Source organism: Acanthochromis polyacanthus, chromosome 9, assembly GCF_021347895.1.
Source record: "Acanthochromis polyacanthus isolate Apoly-LR-REF ecotype Palm Island chromosome 9, KAUST_Apoly_ChrSc, whole genome shotgun sequence".
NCBI classification, from domain to species: Eukaryota; Metazoa; Chordata; class Actinopteri; family Pomacentridae; genus Acanthochromis; species Acanthochromis polyacanthus.
The window spans coordinates 24,455,523-24,476,275 of record NC_067121.1 but is presented as its reverse complement, the minus strand read 5'-3'; the positions used below and the strand labels follow the sequence as shown (position 1 = coordinate 24,476,275).

The following is a 20,753-nucleotide window of genomic DNA, read 5'->3' as shown; positions in this document are numbered from 1 at the left end:
TGATTTACTGTGGTGTGACCGGGAGATGAATGTGGATCCAATGAATTCTGCACATTTGCGGTTTTTCTGAATAGTTGAGACACAGGTGTGAACAGCCCACACATCCGACTGTTTTATTTTTTTCCATACTGCAATAAAAAAGTATGACTCCAGCAGATCATTTTCATATATTATAATACAGATGCAGAATTGAAAGTTTATTCTTTTAACAGCCTAGTATTTTACAAGAAATAGATAACTACTTGGAACTTTTGAACATGTCCTTAAAACAGGACATAAGTGGGCACGAATCCTTGGGCTCTACTTTGCCGTCATTATCCATGAACACCCAGCCGAAAAGAGGGAAGCGGAAAGAGAAGAGGGGATTAAAGTGTAGGGGAAAACTTTCAATAAATAAAACAAAAACAATGGATATAATCTGTCTAACCTTTCCCATACTACCCCATCCATATATCCACAATTTGTAAAAAAATAATAATAATCAAAATAAAACAAAAATAATCACATACAAAGGAGGCCAAATTTGAAATCTGTTACCGTGAGTTTGTACAACATGGTAGAATTTAGGATGGAGCAGCTGATGCCGAGGAGACATCGACAGCTCTGCAGACTTTCTCCAGAAACTTGAGTTCATTTCTCGCTCGGCTAGTTGGATGTTTCACTCACCAGTTTGCTCAAGACCATCTCTTTGGAGGATTTTAATCAGACTACAGGCCCGTTTGCAACAGAAAAACACACCCTGCCTCAGAGGTCACAGTTTGCTCACAATTTGGAATTGATGAGGAATTAGCAGAGTATGCGTCATTGATGGGAAACTGAAAAAAAAAAAAAGGTGAAAGTCCTGGAAGCAGTCGGGGGGGCAGGGGTTTGGGTAACAGCTGTTGTTCAAACTGGATAAAGTCAGTGGGGTTTGCTTGGCTGCAGTCCCTTAAAAGTCCTCCAAAGTCTCAATCTCTCCCATATTCAATCTTTCAGATGACGCATTCACAGAAAAACCTGCAAATTGAACAAACACACCACAGATTCCGTTAGCATAAGGGAAATAAAAAGCAGATTTTTCAGATTCAGCAGATGGATGCTTGCTCTCACCTAGAAGGCTGGGGTCTGCCGGGACCATCTTCTGCTTCTTTTTCTTCTTCCCTGAGGTGACTGTCTCAAAGCGCTGCTGCTGGACACTCGTATGGTTGGACTGGTAGAGGGATGAGGATCCTGTTCCGCCCCATACAGAATCCTTGGAAAGAGAGAAATGTGGACTTAAGAGTGATGCAACCACAGGAGAAAAACTTCTATCTTTTGGTCATAACCAAACTCTAAATAATACTGTTAGTTTAGTTTGGGATTTTTCAACAATATGTAGGGAATATATTTTTGATATGGATTAAATGCAACATTCAATTTCTCAAAATCATAATATCAGACGTACTTAGAATGAAGTAATGTCACAAACTCCAGTGGTCTTAATATTTTCTGTGAAACTACTACGGCAGGACTATTCTTTCACCCAACCAAAAGATGGATTTCCTCGCTCTATGAATAAAAGTGCCTCTTGTAAAAAGATGAAATACTGACTGGCAGTTGATGTAATACAACATTAAAGAGTATCTGTGACGGAGGCAGTGCTGGTCTGACTCACTGAACGTAGGTTGTGGATCTAAGCTTGCCGTTCGCTGCATATATTATACTCCTTCCCTTAACGTTATCTGTGTGCTACCGTTTTCAAAATCCCTCTCACTACAGGAAACAACGATCTCAGAGCTACAGCCTGCGTAATAAAGGCAAGAGTTTAATAAGATTGGTCTTGTGCATTAAGACAGTGCTGCTTAGTTCTTCTGGTTGTAAAGATCTACAAAGATTGTGTTCATAACATTTGCTGTCTAACAGCGATATATTTTTATATCTTGTCCATTGCTAATGGAAAAAAAAATCATTATCCAAGCATGTTCCACCTAAACAAATGCCCAAAGCCCAACATCCAACAACATGAATAACGTGATTCTGATCTCTATTGAGAAACAGCTGATGGACTTCTTCAGACTCCTGAACTCCTAACAACCATTTTATCTACCTCCCATATTGCACATGGTGTCTTTTTCAATATTGTTTTGTTAAATATGCACATTCGATTTTATTATTTAATGTTGATATTTTATGATTTACTGCTTGTTGTCGTGCACCGTCCAGTGGAAGCTACTTTTATTTTCGTCATGCCATGTATGATGACAATAAAGCTATTCTATTCTATTCTATGGATAAAATAACCAGACTGCACTGTGTTATGGCCAATAGAGAAAACAGCAGAAAAAGTATATTCACATTGATCCAGATATCATTAAAAAAAGGAACCAGTGTAAGCACTTGGCAATTCTATGACACATGAGTCTTAGACACTAGAGGATTATAACAAGAAACAAGGAACAAATGGTGCAATGGTGTCTTTTGGGGCTGATCCAAAGGGGTGACGCATGACACATTCACAGCAGAAAAGTAAATAACAGCAGCAGCCATGGGGAATGACGGTATTACTTATGTCATTTCACTTGTTACGATTGGTCTCAACATGCTAGGCAGAAAAGCCCCAGAGGAAAGCCTATTTTGGGGGGAGAGAAACGGAGAGATGTCTCTCATTTTGATCACATTACCAGACTTGTGGGGATCTGCCAGGCAAAAACAGGAGCAAAACATTTGGTACCCATATGGTGAGCTTTTAAATAGTTGTTACCACTTCAGTCTCGCTCACCTGCTGCTGCTTAAGGGTTTGCTGTTGGTTCTGCGGTGCCTGTTTCTGTTGGTTAGCGTTCTGTTTGGCACGACGTTCCAGGAACTGCTTGGCAAAGTCCTTGGCCTCGGGAGTGTCCCCCAGGTAGGCCCTGACGTAGTCATGTACCTCGTATGGAGAGTCCACTTCTTTTAAGAAGGATGCAAACGTAGGAACTGGCAGAGAAAGGCGAGAACATTTGTGACTTTGACTCCCAGAAAGGATCCATCAATAGTTGTGGGCGCAGTAACTTTTGAAGACATATTTATATAGACTTACCATCCAAATTGTTGGCTGTGTTGAGAGTGTGCAGGGTTTGTTCACACCATTGCATGAAAGTGTCCTGCTGGCTCTTGTTGACCCCTTGGAACAACTTTAGCAGCTTCTCCTCTTCTTCTACCTTCTTATTGGCTCGCCCACTCAAAGAGTTACTTCATGTGCACAAACATAAGAAGGAGGAAGACAAAAAAAAGGTCATGAAGATCTGCATATTACTCATACCCTTCATATTCTAAGTCACGCTTATCACCAGAGGCTGTGACTAAGACATTCTATTTTGGCATTCTAGGTAGCGACCTGAGATTGGCGTTGCCCCTATTGTTCTTCTGTGCGTTTCCTTTTCTGGTTGGGGGAGGCTGCTGGACAGCCTCCTTCACAGCCTCATCCCAGAAGCCCATGTTTGAGTTGTGGGTGTCACCCCAGATACTGCTGGGGTCTGAGCCCCAGTTAGTGCAGGCGCTGGTGTTGACAGATCCCCACACTGAGTTACTCAGGGATGTCTGTTAAGAGAGGAAGACACTGTAGTTGAAATGCACTTCAGATAAGAGCTACGGGTGTTTTCATTGCAGATTAATTGCTTCCAAGAACAGTCAGCGGTTTGGTTTACAAAATATCAGAATATGTGAAATGTTCCCATCATGATGTTCATGAATTACAATCTGATGTGTCAAATTGCTTATTTTTTCAGCTCAAACCCCAAAAGATAGCCTAGCCGCGCTAGACCCAGGTCTGAAGAAACAAGGGTCTAGGAACTCTCGACAGGGAGGGAGACGGGCTAAAAGGTTGTCTATCAAATCACTCTGCAGCAATTGGGTAGGTATACAACCAATCAGCGCAACGAATAGGCTGACATAGTTCCTAGAGCACCGGAAATCAGAGGATGCGGGAGTTCGGTGAAGCCTTATTTATACAGTCAATGGGTGAAGCTCAAGTATATTACAGACATGTTAACAGAAAGATTATTCAGAGTCGGTGCTAATGGAGCTCAACGACTGTTGTCGACCCTGGCAGAGAATTAAATTCGTTGCCGTGGGTTGTCTAGCGCGGCTAGGCTAGTTGTTTCTGGTTGTTTCTGTCAGAATCATCACGCCTCTGTCGTCACTTAGTTACGCCCGCCTTCTGACTCTACACTTCATGGTGATTCGTCGGCCAGTTTTAGGAGCATCCAACCTCGAGGCGTACCGAGGGTAACTAGACCGACCCTGGCAGAGAATTAAATTCGTTGCCGTGGGTTGTCTAGCGCGGCTAGGCTACCCAAAAGATGAAAAGCTTGAACAAAGGAGCCCTGTGCATTCAGGTTTTTAAAATTCCAGAAATGACTGATTATCAAAATCTAAATCAAAATAGTCAATAGATTAGAACAGTTTTCACTGTCGATCATCTAACAATTGGTCTTGTGAGGTTTCATTTTTTATCTTTTGCAAAAGATCACATGATATAATTAGAATTAAAGAAATGGGTCAGATAAAAATCAGGAAATCATCAAGCTATTCTGAGATCATGAAGTAGTATTTTGGATAATATTGTTTTCTAATGCTAAAATGGTGCTTGTAGTGCTGATTCCACAAAAAACTCTGTCGTGCTTTTATCTTGTTTTAGCATATAAGAAGCTTGCATTATCACATATGTCACATACAGTTCTGCTTTGAGTGCGGGTCTGTTGGGTGACGATGGGGTGGTGCTGCGGTTGTTGTTGCTGCTGATGCTGCTGTTGGTCCTTCCGCTGTTTCATCTGTTGGGCCTCCTCCCTCTGAATCTCCAGCAAAGACTTAGTAACCACTGGCTGTTTGGCCACATTACCCCAACCAGACAACTTGGCATTGGGCTGCTGAGCCTGTTGCAAGGCCTGCTGCTGCTGTAGTTTAAGGATCTCTTGCTGCTGACGTCGCTGCTGTGAGGGTGAGAAGGGAAAAAATATGCATTGAAATCACATTTGTTTCATGAACAATAAAGCATTATTTATTACAAAAACACTCAAAATAGGTGCACTGCTGGTGACAGAGTTGCCAAATGTTCACAGCTCATTGTCCTTACCTCCTCCCGAGCCTGACGTTCTCTCTCCTCTTCTAGTTTCTGGATCTCAGCCAATGACAGGGCGTTCTGGGTCTGGTTTATAGTGTTGGCTGACTGCTGGCCCCACTTTGAAGAGGATGGAAGCTGCAGAGCATGACGAGATGCTTTGTCAAGTTTAAGTCCATTTTGTACCATCTATTTTTGATGACTAATCCCCTTGTGGCATTACCTTCATTTGTGCAAGCTGCTGTTGCTGCTGCTGTTGTTGCTGCAGTCTCCTGAGTGCCTCTTGTTGCTGTTGTCTCTGTCTCTGCAGCTCCTGCTGTCTTTGGGCCTCCTGCTCTCTCCTTTTTTGCTCCTCCTGTTGTTGGGCCAGAGCGGCTGCTGCTGCTGCAGCTGCTGCCTCTTCCTCTGCTCGCTTCTCCTCCTCACGCCTCCTCAATGCCTCAAGTTCCTCCTGCTTTCTGCGCTCCTCTTCCTGGTGAAGCAGGTAATACTAGATTTAGTGACACATTTTTAAAACATACTGAGCATGTGAATTATTTTTGTGAGCTCACCTGTTTGCGAAGGAACTCTTCCCGTTTCTTTCTCTCCTCTTCTTCCCTCCGCCTCTCCTCTAATCTTCGAAGAGCTTCCTCCTGTGCCAATCGCTCCTCTTCCTCTTTTTGTCGGCGCTGTGCCTCTTCTTGTTCCCTTTGCCGTCTCAGTGCCTCCTCCTAAAGATTTGCAACACTGGGTCAGTCTCAGTGCCATCAATGTAACTCAAGAGCTTTAAGTGCTCTGAACTGATACTGTTAAAATGGTTGACCTGTTTTTGCCGCGCCAGCTCCTCTTCTTCTAAGCGTTTCCGTTCCTCCTCCTGTCGAGCCCTCAGGGCCTCCTCCAACCGTTTCCTCTCTTCTTCCTCTCGTTTTGCTCTCATTTCTGCTTCACGCCTTTCCAGCTCCAGCTGTCAGACCACAAAATACAAATATGCTTAAGAAATTATCCCCAAAAATGTTGTAGATGCATATAACTTAAATTTTATCAGCTTAGGTTTAACATTTCATTTATTCTCATCATTTTCATGTCACAAAAATGTGCATGTATCACAGGACATTGTATATAGCTGTGTTATACCAGAAAGAGACTTCAAATTTCAGTCATAAGATAAACAATGACTGTTTACCTTTGCAGACTTGGACTTCTCTAACTGTTGCATCTGCTCGATAGTTGGAGCCTGCGCCATGGAGTCTATAGGTAAATCCCATACGCTGCTGCTGCCATCCCACGCTGCTGTGAATCATAGAACAGGTTGTATTACACCCACTATAATGCGATCGACTTCTTCTTCAGCAGATATGGGAGAACATTTAAGTTAAAACTTACAGCTTGGTGCAGCTTGTTGGAGGTTTGGTGTGCAAGAAGCCTGAGAGGATGGGTTCTGCATTTCCCAAACAGAACCAGAGTCTGGTACAGACAGGGATCGTGTAACAGGAGGTAGGAGACTCTCAGATGCTCTACAAAACGTACAATACAACATTAATAAATGCAAACCTCACTTGATGTCACTGCAAGGTAAGAGCCTCAAAGCACTTAAATCAACATGGGTAAAAGTAGATTCATAGGTAGGGGATGGAAACATTTTTGCGCAGTGATGTGCATGTTGCCAACCTTAACTTAAGAGCCTGGTATTGCTGTAGAAGCAGGTTAATCTGCTGTTGGTGCTGCTGCTGCTGATGAAGAGGAGCTGAGCTAAGAGCAGCAGCTTTCTGCTGAGCCAGGGCCTGGGCATACTGCTGCCTGAAGAGAGGAAGACACGAAAGGGAGAGAAAGGGCAAAATTTTAACAGATATCAATAAATCAACTATTTAACCTTTGTTTTTGCAGTAATAGGTGTGTGAGTAATAATTCCAGTAGGCAGTGTACAAATGTCTGTTAGGGTAGGGGGGCAATGCTGTATGTGCAAAGTTGTAAAAATTTGTGGCTCCAGAGCGCTGTGTGAAGTCAGCAGTGTAATGTCACTTCATGCGGTGTCAGACCTGAGTGTGGCATACCTGAGGAGGTACTGATACTGGAGCTGCTGTAACTGGTAAAGATTGAGAGCAGTGAGCTCCTGCTGCCTCTTCAACCTCTCTTGATCACCATCTGCCTGCAATACATAAGATCACAGTGAGAATTAATCACGACAGTCTCACACAGAAGTGCTACATAAAAGACACTCCCAAAATTGCCAAGACAGAGCAAAAGGAGGTCTTTAAAAGCTCCCTAGTCAAAACAGGGCTTTATCAATGTAATTTTTGCTGGATGTTTGACCCTCACTCTGGGAAGGCTGCATTGAAATCATTTGATGATAGCTTCCTTGAGTTCATCAAATATCTCAAGTGTGTACCTGCAAGCAGGACTTATGATCAAAACTAATTTGGAAGCACATTTTTGATGAGAAAACCCATGTCAGATGAAGGATTACTCTCACATGGCCAACTGGTAAAAATGGTGGACTCTAACTCCATCTACAGGTCACTGGCTAGCATTGGTGCTAGTGCTAATTTAAAAAGCAACCAGCTGAGGGAAAGAATCAAATGGACCACATTTTGGATAGTCCATACCTGTAGAGGTGGCGGTGCAGGGCCTGGAGTGAATGGTACCCTCCCCCAAATCTTCATGATCTCTCCCAGAGGCTGAAATATTTCATCACACCCTCTTTTGACTAACAAAGACACAGTGAAGTAACCAGCCTGAAACCACTCTGTCATCTCCTGGTTACTAAATGGACCTAAAGCAACAGAAAAACACATCAGAGATTCAGGGATCTGCACTGTGGCAGTTTTAAGCATGAAAGTACACCATTCATATCACATTTTGAGCAGATAAAATCTTCTCCAGTCTCACCCTGGATCTCCCCCTGGGGGTCTTTGTAAAACCACTTGAGAGCAGCTTCATGTGTGAGCGGCAGGCCTGAAGGCTTGGGCTTCTCTGAAGTCTTTGCTGCAAGTCTGTCATCATCCACCCCACTGTCCTGTAGGTATGCTACCATCTTTTCTGCCTCCTTAATAAGAATTTTTTTTAAAAAGTCAGTACATTACTCAAAATCCTGTTCAAATCAATACAACTTGAAATAAATAGTCAATTAACTTGGACTCGTTGGAGTTTTACAGAAAAGAACTGCTGTTGACTTCTCGTTTTACTGTCACTTACAGGAAACTAAAAGAGCAGTCACATCTCATCTATCATAATATTTACAACATGTTTATCTCTTCAGTGACCACAAGATTTTAAGAGATCTTCAGACTGGACATTTAATTAAAGACAGCAGCCCCACTGACACATCTGCATGTTACAAACCTACATACTTACTTGTTCAAAGTGTTTTAGTCCCTCATCTTCATCAGTGTCGTGTGGCACAGTGGTGGGCCTGCCAATAGGTGCCATTATGCTTGAGGGGAAGGGTAAAGGATTGTTCATCGCCACTGGAACTTCTATGGGCTTTTGCTGTGGTAGCTGGATGGTGGGTGACGGAGCAGATACTTCTGAGGTGTGAGAAAAAAGTAGATATTAGGTTTTCTAGGCACATGGAACCATCGAACAAAATAAGTCATATTAATGGTGAAACTGACAACAAGGCCCACCTGCAAGGGTAGTGGAAATGTGGGTCATGGGAAGGGACTCCAGCATGCTATTAGACATGGGGACATGCAGGGGGACTTTGCAGGGTTCTGGGGGGAGCTCCAGGGGTAGCTGCCGTTCAGCTGGCCTCTCGGGCTCTTCTGTTCTGCTGGGCTGGTTTGGGGACAAGGACTGAGTAGGAGGATGTGGCTCCAAGACTGGTGGAGCAACAGGTGGAGCAACAGGTGGAACCTCCTCTGATGCTCTGGCCAACTCTAAAATGAACAGTAAAGCCATGATATTGGGTCAGAATCAAATAATTACATTTTCTGGAAAAAATGAAAGAAAAACAGAACTGTTTTACTATGTATGCTACTGGGGTAAAGCTGGTGGCCGAAACAACCTGCATGTGCACAAAGATCTATTACGTTTCTTTGGGTGTCCTTGACAAGAATAACACAAAAAGACAACTTTTTCCTTTAAAACAATATTTGGTCTGGAAGTGCAGCATATTTTAACGTAGTGCAGCTTTAAAAGTCATTACAGAATTACAAAGATGACATTCTATATATTAAATATTCAAACAAGCAATATTGGTATCAAGATAATTTCATGTAATAATTTGCTACTGCCATGTTCAGATAACAAGACACTCACTGAACTATAACTAAACAATTTCTGATGTTCCTTATGTCTTGCTGACATTGTGGCATTCACACTACAAAACTGAACGCAGACAAGATGCACTAACTAAACATCTTTTCTCTCAGACATCTCAAACTGCCCTCAGTTGATGAGTGTTCATGTAACAAAAACAGTGGATGCTTCCTTCACAGCTTGTCCTAGAGCTGCTCAAAGTAGATTATCACAATCATTTCAAGCACACCAGAGAGTTGTGGGCACTCTTTAAAGGGAGCCACAGTGTATGAGAACGTGCCTCTAGCTGCTTTAACATAATGAGCGTTGGTGATGGGTACAAGCAGACATTTACGGGGCTCTCGTCTTAAGAGCTCAAAAGTTTGTCTGGGGCAGGAAAATCACAGCTACTACCTCGTTGCCTTAGCTTGGCTAAAGAAGATGTCATTGGAGGACACACAGCAAATTGTGCCAAAATCCTGTTTCACAAATGATTGTCAGCTGTTAACTGCAGCGAATTCCACAGTCCATTTACATGGTCATGCATATGTCGCACATATAGAAAGGAAAAATGTTTCAGCACTGCAATTCTCTATCTGAACTTACACTGCGTTAATTTGACTTTCTATCTAGGGCTGACAAACAGCAACATAAAATGGCAAAAAGGCATTATAAGAAAAATAACTAAGTGCCTGACCTTTTCGGTCAGCTTCTCTTTTGGCCTCTGTTTCTGTCTCTTTGGTCTCCTGGGGCAGGCTGTCCTCCTCCTCCAGGCCCTCTTCACACTCTTCCAGGGGTTTAAAGTCAAGCTCAGCCTCTTCCAGAATAGGCTCCTTTGAGGCTTTCTAATAGCAAAAAAAGGACACAGATAAGGAAAATGTTGCACTAGTGTCACTCTGTAAAGCATACAGTCTTTTGTAACTGGCTGGGCACCAAGTGAAAAAATTAATAAATACTTTGTTTCATAATATGTAGTGAGAAATTTTCATTAATTTAGAAATTGTTTTTCAAGTAAAATCAATTACCTTGAGTGAGAGAAAGGCCCCTGATGAGTCAAAGGTGCCCGCTTCCTCGTCTGCGTCCTCCAGACACCACTCCGGCAGGCTGTCCCTCTCATCCTCCAGGCTGCCACTGCCTGACCGTGGCCTTCTGTAGCCACGCTCGTCTTCTCTTGCATCAAATGGGAAACGGCGACGTTGGTCTGGGTGTTCCCGCCACCCTGCTGACCGAGGCCCATCTGAAAAACAATGGCAGAATTGTGAGAATTCCAAAAACAGTAAATTGCGTTGTAAACATTAACTTTATCAAAATCTGCAGATTTGTTGCAGGTCTACAGATAATACCACTCGCAAAAACAACATTATTTTTTAACATTTATCAGCATGTGTAAGTCAAAATCATAAGGCAATAAAGAAGGGAGTCACCAGTGAAGCAGTCAATCTTACCTAAGACCTGTGTCCTTGATTGGTACCTGTTACATGTAATAATATAATGATAGCCAAGCTGACAAATCAGCCACTATAAAGAAAGAAGTGGAGCTGGAGATTAGCCAATAATTCAGTTTGGTCATATTCTAAGTATGTATGTTCTTGTGCACTACAACAAAAAAGCAGAATGCTCAGCAGGTCATGGGGCTAATGAAACACATCATAACAGACATGCCAATACACCACAAATACATTTATCAAAGATAATACATCAAAGATAAATGTATTGCTATTGTGGTCAGTGCAGTGCCAACCTGGGCTCGGGGGCACCACCGGTCACTGTCCCGTCGAGAACCTGCCAGGCGCCAGCCCCCCTCATCATCCTCACCGTTCTGATCATCACGAGAAGTACGCCAGTTCTCACTCTCTGAACGCGTGAAGTCGTGCTTCCTTGGTAAGCCTGTCCCACCATCCTCATAGTTGCCTCGGACTGCAAAAAGTAGTGGAGGAGGGGGTAAAGGAGAATCCGGTAAGATTAATTTTACACAGTGGAAAAAAAAAAGACATTTTATTGATCCTGAGGGAAATTTTAAATAATATTAATAATTTGTACCACTTGCACACAGTCAAGAAATCTCAACATTTTATGGGACAATTAAAATTGTACAAAGCACACTTACTGTGATTGATTTGAAAATGTCCTGGAGCAGCATCTGACACATTTGCAAAGAACAACAAGTAGGTAAGCCAGTGCATTTGCCAAAAAACATCATGTACTGATTATTTGAACAACAAAATGTACCACTAACCTGGGTCTTTTCGACCTGGCTTTTCAAATCTTCTATCTCCCCTGGTAAGAAAATTAAAACAGCTATTGTGTAATGCCATGATTAAAATGTCAAAAAAACCCCACATGTACTTAACACCTGTACATCCTCAAAACAACGCCGATTTTACAGTGAAACTTCACAGGACAAAGGGATATTGTAATACCTTTCTTCCCAGCTTTGGGAGCGATGCATCTCCCTCCCTCCGCGACCAAAACCTTCCACATCATCAAAACTTCTTTGGTAAAACCCTCCATCTCCTCTTCCCCGGCCTGAAAACATTCACAAGTCGACATGCCCTTATATACCACTAACGAGATGTAACTGCTGATGACTTTCCCTGCACCCCACTCAGAATCTGTGGTCCTCAGACAAGTGTGTGTTCAACATCCCCGATTCCAGCCTGCTGACCTTTGGGGATGTGCAACGCCATTTCTGGTCACCAGAGTCTATGGTCACAGTTAATGCTGTGACCTCTAATCATTGCCACGACTACTTTCTGTTCTTCTGCTATTTCTGTCTCAATGCATGCAAGGTGTCTGCAGATTCCTTAAAGGTGCTAAATATATACATGTTATACTCATCATGATTATGTGCAACTTCTCACAAAAGACTTGTCTTTGAGTTGGATATTTACATTGTGATTAAAGGAACAAATGTGGTTCAACCACTGAGAGAGTATTGCACAAAATATTTAAGATTTTCCCCAGAAGAGGATCAAAAAGTCCATACAGACCTTCTGAGGCTGTTAACAGATACTTAGTGCAGGTAAATAACGTGGCTAAACATTAAATGGTGTACATATTCTTAACAAAACACACTCGTACATACATACAAACTATCATTCATTACCCAGATCTGCTGAATCATGATGTGCCCTCCTTTTCCATTTCACTCAGAAGATGTACAGTAAACCGGCTCTTGTGGTTTTTAATTGAATCTATCCTCTCCATGATTCATAGAAAATATCCAACAAAGACAATGCAATTTGGCTACAGTATGCCACACATTTTTAATAGACTTAGTGTAAAGTAACAATATTACGACCAACTACTGATATCTGTTTCCGTGCATCTATGAATACTTCTATTCATAGATGCAAACCTTCTGCATAACCTTCTTCATTGATTAGTTCAGTAAAAGCTGTATGAATGACATGATAAGCTAACACAATGAAGTGGGAAACAAGCACGTAAGTCTGTGTATAAATCTTAAGACTTGCTTCTGACTACACTCTATCCACAATCAGGGTCTCAAGCTGGACATGTGAACACTAAGAGGCCAACAGGACCTTAAGTGGTGAAGAACATTGCCACAACTGCAACTCCAAACTGATTTCAAACAGATAATTTAGCATGGTTAGTCGCTGGTAACATTGCTGAAACACTTGGACTGTCTCTGCAGTGACTAACAGCAATATGCTGAATATGGTGAAGAGTTCAACTCTGTTCTGAGACAGTAAATACAACACATGGACTCATAGTAAGCATACAACTATGCACTAAGGTAAGCGTTCGAGGCTGACTAACACCAGAATATATTATACTGTGGCATGACAAAACAGAAATTGTATGGCTCTTGAATGTGTCTGTGCAAATCGCATTGTGTTTTCACATTAAACACACATTACTTATGAGTTCAAGCAGCTCAAGTTGAAGTGTGTTAAAGTGTGCTAATATTACATCTCTTGTGCAAAACTGTGAGAAAACGTGAATGCTTCAAAGACATCTTAACTATGTGCAGTTGCCGTTCCTCTTCTGAGATTGCAAACACAGAGCAGCTAAATACCCATCCATTATCTATACACTGCTTAATCCTCATTAGGGTCACGGGGGGGCTGTAGCCTATCCCAGCTGATTGAGGGCGGAGGCAGGGGACACCCCGGACAGGTCGAGCAGCTAAATAGCTGAAACAAAAGTTCATTTTAAAAATGAAACTTATTCTATCGATTCCATAGCATAAACTCACCTGCAGCAACTAATCCTTGAAATGATAAAAGGAGGCATGCAACAATCACGTATGATCTTAATTAAATTCTTACCTCTACCCCTTGAGGTACTTCGGCCTCTTGGTGCCCCTGCTATCGGTCCACCTCCTCGCCCTGTCAGCCGAAGTACAGCTGCACTGTTTACAGACATGGAAAAATTTCTCTGCAAATACAAACAGGGAGGGGAGCAAGGGGGACAAAAAGCCAGCTCTTAGCTCTCTTATTTGCACTTGCACTTTGCATTTCACAGCCTAGTTAACAAAAGTCCTGTATACTTCAAGAAACGACAATAAGAAGCCCACTGGCCTCACACAATAATCTCATTGACTTGGTCTGGTCGATAAGTCACAAACTGTTTCTGGTCTTCCCATTTGTCACCAGGACAGTGGCCTGACATTAGGACTAGCACTCCTACCTGTTCTTCCTCTGTAAAAGACACAAGTGCCAGAGGTGGCAAGGGCTCCTCTTGCAATATGGGCAGGAACTCCTTATCATGAAGGTCTATAGGGATCTGGACAAGACAAACAAGCAAATGCAGACTATACTGTTAAGAAATATAAGCTTATAAACAAGTGTTAAGACACAACAAGTAAGGGCAATGAAAATCTAGTCTTGACAATAACATTACTTGTATGCAAATCTCAATGACTGCAAGTATGTATCAACAGCTAAGATGCAGATATTATACACTATTCACCTTGTTATCCTTTACATAAAGTGCTAACATTTCTTCTCTCCCGTAGCGATAGTCCGCAAGTTTATATTTTGGCAATGCAGGTGAGAGGGGTGGAGAGGCAACAGCGTTGCTGCTTCCACCACCACCGCTGCCACCCCCTCCAGACAGGGCACGGAGCCTGCAGAGAATGAAATCATATTAACAGCATCACAGACAGAGGAACACGAGACAATGCTAAAGCTGCGGTGGCAACTGGCATGTCTAAACATGTATGGGAAAGCTGCCCTCAGTCTTAATATAAAACCTGTTTTACAGCCTAAAATTGGCTTCACGCAATAATCATCATTTCATGCCAGTTCAATTACCATTCTGGTCCAAAGTTAAGTGTCTGGGTTTCGGCCATTATTCCTTGAAGTTCTAGAAATATGCAGAGAAAGAGAGATGATTAGTATCGGACTTTTTATCCACATTGCTTAAAAAAAAGAAAATCTTGTATACAAAGCTATATACTTTATTTTGCTTAATACAAAAATAACTAACAACTTGCTAGTCTGTGACTTTAGTGTGGTTCCTATAACTATGATGTGACTATTAGCTCTACTAACTGTACTTCTTTGAAAATCCTTTTGTGCATGTGTTGACTAGAAAAATTAGTCTAAAAGTATTGCAGTTACTACATGTCACAAGAAAAAACATGTAACTGTAGTGCTGTCCAACGGATTTTTTACCTTGAAAATTCAGCATGTGTTTATATCGGGATTTGGCACATTGATTCAATGTTATTACGACACACTTTCATCAAGAAAACTAAAATTCATCTTCTCAAGCACACCTGAAACAAGTTTGTACCTTCACAAATATTGATTCCAAACCTATGTCAAACTGTTCTATTTAAATGTCATTTTACTGAAGAAATTCCTCTGCCATTGTATAATTCTGCTCGATAGTATTTGTAAAAATATTTAAGGTTTCGTCACTGTCACTTAATATATTCCTGCTCCTCAGGACATAGCCCATCCCACTAGCTCACAAGCAGTGTACAATTTCAATCTGCTAAAGCTATTTTAGGAAGTCTCCAAGCCTGCAAGGAGGGTATGTTAGACACCTGTAATTGACAACTCCCGGCAAATATACTCCCCAAAATAATCGCGTTATGCCAACAAGATAAGTTGTTAGTTTACGCGAATGCCTTCACTCCCAAGATTTCCCCTTACATTCAGTGAGCTTCAGTGTGAGGATTTATTGCGTAGCTTTCCTCAGAACACGGACACAAAAGGCGACAGTGGACTCACAATACCACTGACCATATGGAAGCCTGGATAAGCCACGTGTAAGTTGCTAGTTAAAGCAATAAATACAGCAACTCAAGTGGAGTTAGCGACATTTATGGCAATTACCTTACACGCTTCACAGATTTACCATCGTTAACATAAAGCAAAACCCCTGGCTGTCTGAGTTTACATAACATTATGACTTGTTTGAAGTTATTATCGTTCCCGAGCTCACCAAATGCCTAATGGGCTCACAATGACATAACTTTTATCAGTTTGATAAAGTCAGATAATGTTTTTGATGAGGCAAAGCAGCTTGCGTGAGCAGAAAAACGACAGATCATTGCGAAATTTTACAGTTTTCGGGACTGATAGTTTCTCTAAGATCTACTGCACTTTTTTATCGTTAAAACCAACAAGAGGAAGCACCGGGGTAACGTTACCTAACGTTAGCAGGACCGACCCATCCTGCTATTTTAGATTATACGACGATAACTTTACCGAATAATGCTACAGTTGGCTTTCAATAATCATTACGAGACATGATAGTCACACGGGAAGGTTAAGTACAAATCAACCTCGGCTGCCAACATTGCGTTAGCTGACGTAGCAAGCTAACCAGTCAACTAAACAACTACCATGGTTATCTTAACCGTTTACTGGACATTACTAACTGACATTAGCCAACATGTGTGCCGTTGATTAAAAGCTATCAGTAGAGTTACAGTTCTACGGAAATTCGGTAGGTGGTTGCGGCTAAAATGCCACTTTACTGCATGTCGGTGCCACACCACAGTATTTTCGCTAGCCAACAAGACGACAGCCAACGATGCTTCATCTAGCACGTTAGCTAGCAGCAGCTCACCAACCAGCTAGCAAGCACTTTTATCCCAACGTAGCTGTAGTCTCACATGAAAGTACACTTCTGTGTTGACACTAACTTCGTTGACCAGCACAGAATAATGTGTGTCATATATTCTACATAACAACTGTAACACTGGTCTGGCATAAGGTAATCCCTATCCTCAACATTTGTAGCTAGCATGCTAACAGGTTAGCTAACTAGCTACACGCGGCCTTCCGAGCAGCCTGGATCCACAAAAGCGTTTCCTTGTCCAACCGCCCCGCACTTCACACGGCCTAGACCCGCACACGGAGCCACTGGAGCCCGGTGATGCAAGGCCAAGTAAACATGGTGGTTTAACAACTGTCCCGAGCACCCCAGCTCGTCAGAATTTGCCTCTCTGACATGGCACTTAACTTGAATGTACGATTTTTCCTCGCTAGTGTATTAAACTTTGGCTGTCTTACCTCTGCTTGTTCTGACAGCACAAGGTTTGAGTTGTGTGGCTCTCTCTGGGCTCTCTCTCTCTCTTCGTTTTCCACAAGATGGCTGAGTGTGGGTCACATGACAGCACGCAGAAACCCGTATGCCGTAGAAAGATTTGCTGACTGGAACGTATTGGCAAACAATGGTGTATATTACCGCACTGTATTTATCATCTTTTTGTAGTACAAAGTGCACTCACACCAGTCAGCCAAGTGACATGGAATGACCTTCAGATAAAGCGAGTATTACATTGTCTTTACACATCTAAACTGTTTAGAAATAGATATGACACGGGCCACACATGTCCTCTGAATGTATTCACAAGAATGTCATGAAAGTATTTAAATGGTTGACCGTGGATGGATGTCAGTGATTAACCTGCGATTAAAAATGAAACACCCTTGTTGCAGTTCTGGATAAAACTTAAGTAGATAATAATCATTATAAGGACGTTTATTGTAAGTGTTTTAAAAAACAACAGAATATAAGTGTAACAAAGACAGCCTGTAAATAGTATGTCTACCACAGGTGAGTTGAATTAAAATGATATTTAAAATTAAGTATTATTTAACATAAGTACTTCTCTGAATCGACCTGTCCAGGGTGTCCCCTGCCTTTGCCCGAGTCAGCTGGGATAGGCTCCAGCACCCCGCGACCCTAGTGAGGATAAAGCGGTGTATAGAGAATGGATGGACTTCTCTGAATCAAGTGCATTTTCACATATGAACAATTTGTGCAACAGTAAACACTGACAAGTAGAAAGTCTTACAAGACAAATGCCAAGGCAGGTGTTACAAGTCAAAGAAAAAAGCAAAGCAAATGTATCATATCAAAGCTATTACAAAGTAATCAAGTGTCACAAATATTTATAATGTTATTTAAGTCCCTGAAGCAGGACCAGGTCATGACAATTTTGCATTGAGAATGCGTTTGATAAATACTTGGCATTAAATAATCCCTAAATATTTTCACTTGTACAGTGTTTTTCAGTAAATTGATTGTCTTTTTTTTTCTATTTCCTTCTACTTAAATGATGCAAATACTGATGCATGTGAGCCTGGGAATCTGTCAGTCACTGTGTTGAAAACAAGTGTAGTTGCTGCAGTCTCTTTTTACAGAATGATTTGCTTATATTTAAGCGTGATGCACCTTTGCATGATTTTTAGCATACAGGGTGTACCAGCAGGTGCAGGCCAACCTAACCAGTAGCTCAACAGATGTGAGGTCGGTGATCCACCTATTTGGAGCTGTAGTCTCAGAAAGTGAACTTATTACACTGGAGCTTGAATCTGTGGTGCAAACTAACATCATGGATTTAGGTATGTGATTGTGCTCATTGAGATCGATAGATAGGTAGATTAAGACTGACATTGAGATTTGAAAAGTTAAAAGAAGGGCTTTATTTTGTTGCCAAATATATTTGTATTTTTGAGATTAGTGTTCCTGTGACACTAGCACTAAATTTTCTTTTTATCATTTAGTCAGCTGGCTGGAATATAGCTACATAAACAATATCTTTATTTTGACCTAACCTTGCCTCTGACTTCAGACTTCCTCTGAAACAGTATTTAGGAAACGTTTTGCAATTACAATGAAACACCTAAATAAACAAAGAAGCAACGCTAGCTAGTTGAAGCTATATTTGAGGTTTGCTTAATAAGGAAGCATACTTTTTGAATATACTCTAATGTCAACAGGTTTATCCATTTTTTAAATTCCTGCAGCTACTGCAGTAAAACTAATGAAATAAAAATAATCACGGCACACTTGAATAGACCGACAGGCCATTGATTTGTACCAGAAGTTTTGTCAAGCCACCTGGCGGTAAGGCGCGTAAGCTGGCTCGTTGGTCTAGGGGTATGATTCTCGCTTAGGGTGCGAGAGGTCCCGGGTTCAAATCCCGGACGAGCCCTGTTTTTGTTCCTCCTTCCGCAGGTTTAACTTAATTTCGTGCACACGTTGTACCACATTTGTGGCCACAAATGAGTATTTCGTGGGAACGAAGTAGTAGTATTTCGTTCGCCCGTTATAGCTAAATCGTGGCCACAATTTATTTTATTACCATGTCACCAGAGGGGCTCCATATAATGTTATGTTTGTCTGTCCGTTTATCACATTTTCAGAGAATATCTGCTGCAGTTACAAAACTCTAACTGAGCTGATGACCTCGGTGAGTGTGTGTGAGAAACAACTGACAAATGACTGAGTAAGAACATTTAAGTCACCCCTTAGAGAACTTGCCACAGTGGATTTATTCTGTCTCAGTGTCTTTGGTCTCTTAAAGACAACTCTGGTTGTGTTTGGGCTTAATGTCATGCTTGTAGTGTGCTTACAATTTTTGTCTTCTCCATTTGCAATATCGCCTTTCTCACATCTAAGACGGCCACAGACAACTGTTTGTCAGTGTGTGAATTTTGAATTGTAATACACAAATACAGTATTAATAGAAATATTATTGTACGAATGAAAAGGTGCATTTTAAACATGACAGAGCAATGACTGGCATAAAGTAATGACCCCGACGTGATTTGAACACGCAACCTTCTGATCTGGAGTCAGACGCGCTACCGTTGCGCCACGAGGTCTGAAATTAAGCACGGATCCAGTAGGAAAATAAACTGGAATACGTGTAAGTGATTCAATCTGCTTTTGCATCTTTTTTTGACTCTGGACTCCGTATTTCACGTACAAAAAATGAAGTGGCTTCAGAAAAGCAAAACTGCACATTTGGCATATAAAGCAACTGGACATATCTATAAAAGTGCGAAGACAATAAAATATTAAATGCACACTAAAATGCTTTTTTCGTTTTTATATATACACGTCGTGGGTCGAGGAGGTAGTTCATGGCCATACAGACAGAAAGGAGGTTGCGTCTCAGAGACGTCAGTATATCCAATAGTGAAGCAGACTATGAAGTTATCAACTGTGGCCGGTTAGCTCAGTTGGTTAGAGCGTGGTGCTAATAACGCCAAGGTCGCGGGTTCGATCCCCGTACGGGCCATCTGTTTTGACATCAGAAAGTTGAAACATGATGAAAAATAGCTACAAGTTCATAATATTATTTTATCGTCGAACCAGAAACTTAAAGTAAACATAAAGTGAAAGACAAAAATTGTCCAATTAGAAAATGCAGAAAGAAAAATGCTTCAAATACTCCATGGATAACTAGCGGGCTGGTAAATGCGTGCAAAAAGAAAAATTATTTACGCAAACAATTCTTGAAGTATAAGACTAGTGAGGCGGAACAGAAGTACAAAAAGTATAAAAACAAATTAACAAGCATTTTAAGGGAGAGAAAAAAAGATTATTATACTGAATTACTAGATAGTAAAAAAAACAATATTCAAAGTATGTGGAAGGCGGTGAATAATATAATTGGGCACAGTTCAGCTAGCCCGTGTTATCCAGAGTATTTTGTGGAAAAGGACTTGGTTATTAGTGATAAAGAAGAAATTGTAGATAGATTTAATAATTTCTTTGTGAATATCGGACCTGAACTTGCTAGAAATATTCCAAGTGGCAGTGAACAGTTCTGTAATTTGATTGAGACAAATCCAAAGTCAATGTTTCTTACTCCAACTAATGAGGATGAGGTATTGGAGACTATAAGGAAATGTAGTAATAAAATATCACAGGATGCTAATGGAATAGACATGAGAACAATTAGGCTTGTGGCTGAAGCAATTGTTAAGCCACTCACACATATTTCTAACCTGTCATTTCAATGTGGACAGTTTCCCTCAGAAATGAAAGTAGCTAAAGTAATCCCTTTATTTAAATCAGGAAACAAACATTGTTTTACAAATTACCGGCCTATCTCCCTTTTGCCGCAGCTCTCAAAAATACTGGAAAAATTATTCAATTCAAGACTTCTCAGTTTTATTGGAAAAAATAATTTGCTATCCAACGCTCAATATGGCTCGATCAACATCACTTGCTTTAATTGATCTTGTAGAGGAAATCA

General features: G+C 41.3%; 1 protein-coding gene and 3 non-coding genes across 5 annotated transcripts; 2 read left to right on the top strand and 2 right to left on the bottom strand.

The window, feature by feature from the left end:
• Positions 1–88: 88 nt before the first annotated feature.
• On the bottom strand, positions 89–16,906 carry gigyf2 (GRB10 interacting GYF protein 2). 2 transcript variants are annotated; one of them, XM_022203105.2, is made up of 29 exons: positions 16,768–16,906; positions 14,551–14,602; positions 14,207–14,363; positions 13,925–14,020; positions 13,564–13,672; positions 11,689–11,794; positions 11,505–11,545; positions 11,376–11,408; positions 11,084–11,185; positions 10,294–10,505; positions 9,966–10,113; positions 8,656–8,907; positions 8,384–8,556; positions 7,919–8,075; positions 7,636–7,802; positions 7,084–7,178; positions 6,701–6,829; positions 6,416–6,546; positions 6,216–6,322; positions 5,856–5,996; positions 5,605–5,763; positions 5,277–5,525; positions 5,069–5,191; positions 4,671–4,925; positions 3,332–3,534; positions 3,035–3,186; positions 2,738–2,931; positions 1,090–1,231; positions 89–996 (listed from the first exon to the last, which is right to left on the bottom strand). In XM_022203105.2, the coding sequence occupies exons 2-29, from the start codon at positions 14,586–14,588 to the stop codon at positions 929–931; spliced, it is 3,939 nt and encodes a 1,312-aa protein (XP_022058797.1). In that variant the 5' UTR covers positions 14,589–14,602; positions 16,768–16,906; the 3' UTR covers positions 89–928. The 2 variants fall into 2 exon arrangements, with proteins under 2 accessions (XP_022058797.1, XP_022058805.1); XM_022203113.2 differs by having other exon boundaries at positions 6,216–6,319; positions 16,768–16,886.
• Positions 16,907–18,626: 1,720 nt separating this feature from the next.
• On the top strand, positions 18,627–18,698 carry trnap-agg (transfer RNA proline (anticodon AGG)). The gene has a single exon. It is a non-coding gene; the product is annotated as a tRNA-Pro (tRNA).
• A 601-nt stretch (positions 18,699–19,299) lies between these two features.
• trnaw-cca (transfer RNA tryptophan (anticodon CCA)) lies at positions 19,300–19,371 on the bottom strand. Its single transcript has one exon. It is a non-coding gene; the product is annotated as a tRNA-Trp (tRNA).
• Positions 19,372–19,716: 345 nt separating this feature from the next.
• trnai-aau (transfer RNA isoleucine (anticodon AAU)) lies at positions 19,717–19,790 on the top strand. The gene has a single exon. It is a non-coding gene; the product is annotated as a tRNA-Ile (tRNA).
• The last annotated feature ends 963 nt before the right edge of the window (positions 19,791–20,753 follow it).